The following is a 9424-nucleotide window of genomic DNA, read 5'->3' as shown; positions in this document are numbered from 1 at the left end:
CTTCCCTCTTAACAACATTGACTCAGTGGACGTATTCCAAAGAACTATGTCCCACATATTGAGTTGGATGAGCTGCAATCATCTGAAGCTCAACCCGGGCAAGATCGAGCTGGTCCTGCCCGGACAGAGCCCACTAAGCTGGAACCCTAACTTCTGGCCCACTAACATGGGAGCCCCCCCCACTAAATCTTCCGTGGTTAAAAGCCTAGGCATTTTCATCAGCGAGGATCTCTCGCTAAAAAGACAGGTTGGAGCGGTGGTATCTTCCAGCATTTTTCAACTGAAGAAAATAAGAAAAATTGCTCGCTTTTTCTCTTCAGCAGCCCTTACACAGATCGTCCTCTCCTTGGTTCTGTCCAGGCTGGATTTCTCTAACAGTCTTTACCTCGGCCTCCAAATTGGTGAGCTTAAACGCCTCCAGCTTGTTCAGAACCAAGCTGCCAGGCTATTGCTGAATATATCCAGGAGGCAATCCATCAGACCTGGCCTTAAGCAACTACACTGGCTGCCAGTTGAGCAACGTGTGGCCTTTAAGGCTGGGTGTATTCTGTTCCGTTCTCTGAACGACTCTGGCCCTTCTTTTATCAGAGATCTTTTCAAAAAATATTGCCCCTCCCGTCACCTTCGATCCACCTACAAATCACTTTTGATTGTTCCTCCATTCAAAAGGAAACGCCTCGGAGGCAGCTGCTTCGACCATCAAGCTGCTGTACTCTGGAATTCTCTTCCTCTCCATATAAAGCAGAATGATAACATCCTCAGCTTTAGGCAATCTCTGAAGACCTGGTTGTTTTCTCAAGCTTACTACTGATAGCACTGAAGCCTCGGGGCGTACGAGCGCTTAACAAATCCCAACTAACATTAACATTAACATTAACAGATGGGTGGGCTGATGGGAATTTTTTCTAGCCCTGTGCTATCACTTTAGTGTTATTAATGGACTCATGGTTCCAGACTCAATATGGCACACTTACAGTAATTTGTACCAGGCTACTTTCTTTTGTTTTACTAGTTGTTATAGTGCTTAAGTTGTCCTGGTCGTTAAAAATGCCCTTTTGATCGCCCTACTATATTTTTTCATTATTCAAAGAGGCCAAAACGTCCGGTTTCAGGTAGTCTTTCCAGGTTGGTTTCAAAACAATTAAGACTTAAGAGGTTGCCGCGGACTGGCCAAATCATGGACCTGCTGCAAAAGAATGTCAGAGAGATGAAGACCAGTTAAGAGGTAAACTGGAGAGTTTACTCCTTGGTATTTCTTGCACGAAGGGTTTCAGGCTGGTAAAGGGACTGACAACCTGAAGCGGGTCAATGTGTATGTCTGAGCAATCCATTTAAAGATGTACACATTGATACCTATTTTCCCTCTAGTACTTCTAGGTGGACTCTGGTCCTCTTTGCATAGGAAGTATACTTTCTTTCACATTCCTGTCTGGAGCCAACCCCATCAGTTTGCTATAAAGGATGTCATTTGTCATATAAATGTGTGTTTAGGACATAAATCATCTTTTTAGTCTCTTGACAAATCATATGAGAGTGATAAGAAAGCCTTAAGAGACAGTTTCAGCTAAGGGTTTCACTCTAGAAAATAGTTTCTGCCTTGCCCAGAGAATATTTTGTAATGTGTGAGATAAGATCAATATTAACTCTTTTAGCAGAGAGGTAGAATGCCTTGTTTCCCGGGATTTTATCACCCTCTGTGGAAAGAAATGTTCTCATTCAGTGAGTGCAAGCCCTAATTGGTCCGATTAGGAGTTTCGGCAGTGTGGAGGTGGCCTGTACTCCACTGCCGTGCCCCCACACTGCTGAGACTCGCCGCAACCCGCCCTCCAGACTACAGGTTATTTGTAGTCTGGCGGGCGGCATGCCCATGCCAGTGCCTTTGAAAAAGGCACCAAAATGGGAACGCCTCACAAGGTTCCTGCACAGCATGGACTGAAAACTCCATGCCATCCAGGAACTCATGTGCATGCACACGAGACGCACATGATATTCCCCTCCTGTGGGCATGCACAAGCGAAGGAGGCACAGGGCGCCAGTAGGGCCCCCGTTGGTTCCTTTCTGCCAGAGTTGCCATGGAGTAGCAACCTCCATGTCACCAGCAGCAGAAAGAAAACTTGTAATAGGCTTGGCTTGACCGTGGTGGTCTGCCATGCATATTGCGGCTGCTGATCACCGCAATACCTCCAGAGAATGGCGGTTCACTGGTAGCGGCAGTGGTCCGAGGCCAGTCCAACTGCCCAACTCCTACTGAGGCGCTCGGACAGCCAGTGCGGCGGTGGCTGGACTGCCACCGCTGCACCACCACAGGTCTGGCAGTCCTCCGACTTGTAATATGGCCCTTTGTGTTTTCCAGCCACTTCTAAGTACTCTGCGCTCTGACTAAGTCGGATTTCTAATTATGATTCCTATTTCTATCTAAGTATGATTCTTTTCTCACTGGAAGTGGGTGTTATTTTACCCTCGTGCATCAGATGACGCATCAGTAGAAGCAATGTCTTTCGATAGAACACGTAATACCACAATTGCATTTCTAAGCACTATACATTTTTGGTGTAAGTAATACTCAGTTTATTTGAGCTGCATTTACTAACCTGGGGTAGAAGGATGAGATGCCCTCCTTAGGTTTCGAACCTGTGGCCCAAAGGTCATTGCAGATGAGTGGCAAGTGTTAAATCATTTAGTCATAAGGCCAGTGTGTATTGCTGACGTCCCTTGCCTGCTTTTGAAGCAGGCTACATTGTGTCAGTCTTATCAGCCAATGCAGCTTTCAGCATGCAAGTTGAGAGGTTGGTGGTCCATAAAGGGGAAATGCCCTGGGAAGAAGCTGGACATGTGCAGGTTTACAGGTCTTCCACTGGCAGTTTTTCTGACTGAGTCGTTTGGTGTCTTTTCAGAACTGGGGAGAAAGAAGTTGTTGCTGGTTTTTGGAGCATGACTATCTCAGGTTTTGGTACTCACTCAAGGGGGAATTTTGATGGGTCTGTCATGCCGCTCTGAGCACGGGACATGATATTAATAGGTTGACAGCTATGGATCTTCTGGCGGGAACCAAAGATATTGATTCCACACTTCTAAGCCAGTTGTGTTTGTCTGGTGTGGAGCAAGGCCTTGACTTTCTTGTTGGATAGCATTGTGAGTTTGGAATAATTACAATAATTTACTCTTGAGTTTATTCTTGTTCCGCTACTGTGTAACACTTTTTGGTAACCATTATGTCGTTGAGGTTGAGCATGGTGTTTTCATGTGTCTAAATTCTGTGATTGTAGATTTTTTTAACAGTTGCATTCTTCTAAAAGGTGCAGTTTTCGTATTTCATAGACACATATATAGTATGTGTTTTTCTCCAAATCTTTCCTTTCTAAGGTTTCCTTCTCTATTTAGTGGACGTTAATAGATTACTGATAATGTATTTAGCGTGTACTGCATTTTCAAACAGTGCTACTCTGTTAATTTCAGTGTTGCCTGTAGAGATATTAATTTCTCTGTTGTGATGTAAAGTCATTGGTCTTGATGCATAATGTCCATGACTGGTAGCCTGGTGTGCTTGATCAGATTCAGGGATGCTTCAAAAGGCCCTTAGGTCCAGGCAGAAGAAATCTGGCTCATAAAGGGAGGTACAGCGACTATGTAGGCCTCCCCACCCATATTTGGCGCCATTACAGGAGAGGAGTAGGGATCACCCAATTGTGGTACTAGGGAATTTTCTGCTGTGATGGCTTTATGTACAGCGTTTTGTTACTTGGATTAATTTCCTGAACTTGATTTAAATTACATGCATTTGGGCGATTTCGGATTATTTCAAAGCAATTTCAGCTTTGCTTTGTCCACAATTTTGTAACAAATGGGACACAGACTATGATTCAAGAGCAATTCATAAATCACTGTTGATTACTTTTAAGTTCTTAGGATCCTTGAGTATCCTCGCTTTGTTATGATGGCTCTTTGGTAGTTAAATAGGAGTGTGATAAGCTGTGGTATCCCCTCTTAGATGAGACCCTCCTAAGGGAAGGTCCTGCACATTTGAGAGAGCAATTCTGGACTGAGATGATAAAGAATGAATCCCTGTAATGAGATCACCACTAAATTACTGAGGCATATGAATCCAGTATTTCACTGGCCCATATAATACACCAACCTAATGCTTCAGCACATTAATAAAGGCAGGGCAGTCTTGTATTGGCTGTCAGTGGCGGACGTTAATTAGAGCCGAGAGGCGGGGTCCCACGCACACACTCAGTCGCTCACATCCATTCACATCACGTACTCGCATATAAACATACATACACACATGCACCAACTATTAACCAAAAATATAACAATTACCTACTGCGACGTCTCTGGAGGGAAGGTTGAGCCTACGGAATCCTCGCATTGGAGGTCCCTACATTCTCATAGCATAAAATGCCTACTCAAACAGAGGCTTATTAAGTATCCAGCAGAAAATCTGATAATTCATATCCAGCCCTGGGCTGAACAGCAATGAAATCTGCTCCCATAAAAGGCTCCCTGACTGGGGGACACCGCAAGTAAAAATTTATTTGGCAAAACCATGAGAACGCAATTCCTAATTTCTATTGGGTTTAATGAAATGTAACATTTCATATTTTTTGCCAGCAATGATTCCTAAGCGTTGGGGAGCCATAGAGTATGACTGCGTACCATATTGGCTCTATAATTTAAAACCTTCATTAGTGATACAATTGTGGCATAAAAATCCACACCGCCCAGCGACAGAATTCTACTTTCCATTGTCAGTTCAGACATTGAGAAAGCAAACTGTATATATTAGGCAAAACACCCTCCATTTTAAAATCTATGCACCATTCATCATGCCTTTCTTCTTGCAGCATGCCATGGTACTAGAGGGTTTTTAAGTTGTGATCCGCCTTCATGACACGTTCATTCACATCACTCATTCTTTGCAGACAAATATACCCTAATCCCTGTATTGTACACAAATTCAAGTTTTACTAGTTTTTATTTCATTCTAAAAGTATTTTATTTCAAGTGTCATCTATTCACTTTAAAAACTCACAAATAAATAATAAAAAAACACTAATAAATAGCTGTATGCAGTCTGGAATCAGGTTGTGAGCAAATACACTGACACACTTGTATCACCATCCGTTAGGTCAGTTTTCTTTTCACTAAAACTCAGTGCAAAGGGTACACCTACAGTGCAGGCATGTATTGTACAAGGAAATAAACAAAGTTGTTCTATTAATATAGAAGCATTTGCTATTACATCGCTGTAAGAAACTATAAATGACCTCTAGTATACATTGACATTGAATATAATCCATATTTACAGGCGTTAATATCTGACACTAATAACTTACACCTACCAATATTAACATCAAAGAACAAAAAAATATATTTATATATAAATATCTTCAAAACTATACACAGAAAGCAGGAAATGTATGATTCTGTTCATTTAAGAAGGTCAGTCGGTTCAGCACTTGTTGTGGTTGTAACAGGCCAGTTTGTCTGTTGTTGTGAGCTGGAGTTATGTTCACCTGTACTGTGTATAGCTCTGATCAACTTGCATCACTTGTACTATTCCATAAACATGGCATAGCTGCCTTTGTGTGCGTGATCAAAAGGGGACTGTAGCATGGATGTTAGGTTTGTAGACAGATAAAGCAACAGTTGCTGGGCCTGTGGACCACAGTTACCCCTGCAGGAATCTGTGTTTGACTTCAAGGTCACAGGTTTGCATCCTGGCAAGTCACTCAGCCATGCATCCTTCTGAAGTCAATATAATGAGTATGACAGAGATGGGTAACAATAAACATCTATTATTTCAGCGCCAAGGTACCCGTATGGGTGTAGACGCGCATTACAAACATCTGTTTTGGTATTGATGTCATTTAGCTTAAAATTGACAGGGTAGATATTGGCTGTATGTGGAAATTAACTTCATTCAAGGTGTCCACAGTACACAATTTCCGACGGGTTAAGGAAGTTAGTAAACAACAGTATGCCGATGAAGACAGCGCAAGTGCTGCCAAATGATGTACTGTGCATTAAAAGCAATCAGACTCTATAGTCAAGACCCACAAATCACAGGTCCTATTGAAGGCAGGTAACATGTTACAGTCCCAATCATTTGAAGCAATCAACATACAAATGGCTCCTAGATTTTATACAGTGAGAAACATTCAGCTAAATGAAATGTCCTCCAGCACTGTCAACAGAACCGTTCCACAACAATAGACAAGCAAATAATAGCCGCTTCTATTTTTCTTCCAAACAAAAGTATAAAAATAGAAAAATCCAAACTGTAAGGAGTTTTTCAGCTAACAGAAAGAGGAGAGCCAGTGTGGAATGAGCCTGTGCTAGGTTCACTGGTCAAGAAGGTCATGGTGACCTATGCATGAGACGGCGAGTTGGGAGGCTCGCGCGGGCACCAGGCACAACCACAGCGCTTTCCTCTCACCACCGCTATTGTTGCTTCAAAACCGTTTCTGCTGCAAATTTAACAGTTTATACAAAGGCAGGCGGAGGAATGGAATTATTAAAAAATGTGAAATTTGTGTAACTGTCATCAATTGACAGCTACTTTAAAAAAAAGGAAATTCTAAATGACACTGTAACCACCACTTGCGTTTGAAATTCTAGACAATTGAACGAAGTATAAAAAAAAATCACTTAAATGTATATAAAAAAATGTATTAAAAATCGTTGTCTACGGTTAGTGTTTCGTTTCGGTTTGAATATTCTCCCACTTGATTGAAAGGGACGCTTCTGTTCCTGATCACTGTCCAAAAACAAACTGCAGATGTTTTGACGTTTTCTACAGAATCAGTTGCTTTCAAGTCCTGGTAATGATGCTGATGGACACGTAGGTCAGCAGAGAGACTGGCAGATGTCACAATCACACACAGACAACACGACACCCCCATAGACTTCTCTCGTGCCCCTGTTTCCTGTACGTGTGTGACAATCAAAGGAAAGAGTGAGCAGCTAACGTGAAATGGGAATTGACCACCGGCTCTACACCTGGGACTGGGAATCGGCGGCGCCAAGGCTGTCGAACTCCGGGTTCGCCTGCTTGTCAGTCTGGCTCGCGCCCCCTTGGCGGAATCCGGCACTGATCTCGTCAAAGGTCCGCCCTTTCGTTTCCGGTACCAGGAAGTACGTGAAAATGAAGAACAGGATGAGGAAAACTGTGAAGACGATGAAGACCCATGCACCGAGGAGTTGCTGGAAGACAAAAAAATAACATGAGGTAAGGACCTCAGAGCTAAGCACTGCACCTTTTATGAAAACAGCACACTGAAAGCCAATGTACAGGTTGGTCTCTTTAAAAAAATCCACCATCACATGACTTTTAAACCAAGAAATGCCAAGAATCTAGACATATAAACCAACGTGTAAAAAGGAAAAGCATTATAGTCCTCATTAGTGGCCCATAAGAACGCTTGTTATCTTCCTCCCACAGAATTATCCCTACCGGCGACCATGACAATTTTTGATGGGGAAAATAATAGTAAGAACATGTTTTGGGGGAATAACGTGGGAATTGTATTTTCCATGCGGATTAGGACTAGTTTTTCACCAGTATTTCACCTGGAGATGCTGCCAGTCTAAAGCAGGTGAAAATTCTGGCTGGAAGGCCGCTTGCCTAAAGTGGTACGGTTTAACTTTTAATTCTGAAGGAAACAGAAAGAAAAGTTCACCCGCCATCTCATGTTTGGTATTGGTAAATTAAACCACTCCTCTTTAACGTTCTCCTTAAATGGAAATCTAAGGGACTGGGATTGGGATTCAATGGACAATTTCAAAATTAGGTAGCCCATTGGCTCTTAGGCCTTCAAGATGACCCATCCAAATCCTGGGCTCTTCGTTTCCAAATTACTTTCAGCTGTGTTAGTCCAAATGGTTTGGTTGATGTGAACCAGGAATACAACCCCCAAAATACTGTGGGTCAGTAAAGGAAAGCCCAGGGCTTGAAAATAGTGCTATTAAGTCATCTTTTCCTTTATTTGAAAGGCATATATTTGGATTAGCTTTACATAGATTCCAAAGATCTTGTTAAATTTAAAAGCAGGGGAAAAGTGGCTGAGGTAAACATAAAACAAAGATTCAAAATATATATATCCCTGTCAAAAACTTGAGGTCCACCAGCATACAACAATGTTCATTCTAACACAGGCAGATACTGGAGTGGGTGAAGAACCTTTATTGTCTTTACAAATTAGAGGTGATGGGTTAGCATTTTAGGATGGCCACACACATGCCAGATTTTCAACATATCCATAGAGGATACGTTTGTATACAATTAGTCTAAAAACCTTCACATAGTCAATATTTGTCCTACAGTTAAGTAATGGATTAGACTTTCCCGGATCAACTGTGGACATAGCTCTATTTGGTTTAGTAACCAACAATTCTTAGCGTTAGTTATTCTGACTGTCACAAAAAATTGGAAGGATTTCTCCAACTCTCATACTTAGCTTGGTGGTGTCTGTCATAATCACAGACTGGATAAAAACTTTTGTCTTTCCCATGTCCTTGAAACCCTAACGATTACTTCTATGGTACCCTGTTACGTTTTTAGACAAGTGTGCCAAAAGTTCCTTTGCTCCAATACCTTCCATTCAAGAAGGTGCTTTACCACCTTGATATACTCAATTGTTAATTTTACTTATTCAGTATAACCTTGTTTTATTATACACGTTTCTTTATTTTTAATTCTTATTCCCATTGTCTACACCGCAGATCTTTTAATACTATGCATTCATTTGCCTTGAAGCCATTGTTAGAATGTTAAATAATATTTTCTTTTGATGATATAGCACTTGTTATTTGAAAATACATTGTATTACATTACTAATAAAATCTCTTTTGAAACAAAATTCTCTTACTGTCAAGATAGGCGGATATTCATACCAAATTAGATTATAATCGAACAAGATCTCATTATCATTGACAAAGTTAGTATTGGGTCTTACCTCAACGTATTGGAAGCACATTCCGACTATGAAGTTGGAGGTCCAATTCGAGAGGCCAGCCACTGCAAACGCCGCAGGCCTTGGACCTTGGCTAAAAAGTTCTGCCACAATAAACCATGGGATTGGGCCAGGTCCAATCTCGAAGAATGCCACAAATCCAAAGATAGCTACAATACTGATATATGACATCCACGCCAACTTTTCCTGTTGCAAGGCAATAGAAATAAATGGTTATTGTTATAGAATGTGATGAACATATTACCAACTAAGCAGAATGCATTATTACATGAGCTTGACCAGTTTATTACTTTATTAGATTAATAGGGTGGGGACTCACACCACTGCACATTGTACTACTAAGGTGTGTCAATTCTCTTTTTAAATGTGATTACAAAATGTAAAAATTAGGTCGTTAGAGACAAGTAAAAAAAAACTACATGACAGCTTCAATAGCTTCTATTGCA

The 9424-nt window shown here is 41.5% G+C and overlaps 1 protein-coding gene across 2 annotated transcripts in view; it reads right to left on the bottom strand.

Annotated features, from left to right (window-relative positions):
* Positions 1 to 4974: 4974 nt before the first annotated feature.
* SLC2A1 (solute carrier family 2 member 1) overlaps positions 4975 to 9424 on the bottom strand; it is a 639356-nt gene continuing 634906 nt past the window's right edge. For both annotated transcript variants that reach the window (XM_086922222.1, XM_086922221.1), the window contains exons 9-10: positions 8961 to 9164; positions 4975 to 7209 (exon numbers count right to left, since the gene is read on the bottom strand). In XM_086922222.1, the coding sequence (XP_086778348.1) occupies positions 7000 to 7209; positions 8961 to 9164 (414 nt within the window). In that variant the 3' untranslated portion in view covers positions 4975 to 6999. The remainder of the gene's footprint in view (positions 7210 to 8960; positions 9165 to 9424) is intronic.

This window comes from Lissotriton vulgaris, chromosome 5, assembly GCF_964263255.1.
Source record: "Lissotriton vulgaris chromosome 5, aLisVul1.2, whole genome shotgun sequence".
Taxonomy (NCBI): Eukaryota; Metazoa; Chordata; class Amphibia; order Caudata; family Salamandridae; genus Lissotriton; species Lissotriton vulgaris.
Note: the sequence above shows the minus strand (reverse complement) of the source record. Positions and strands in the feature narration are given on the sequence as shown.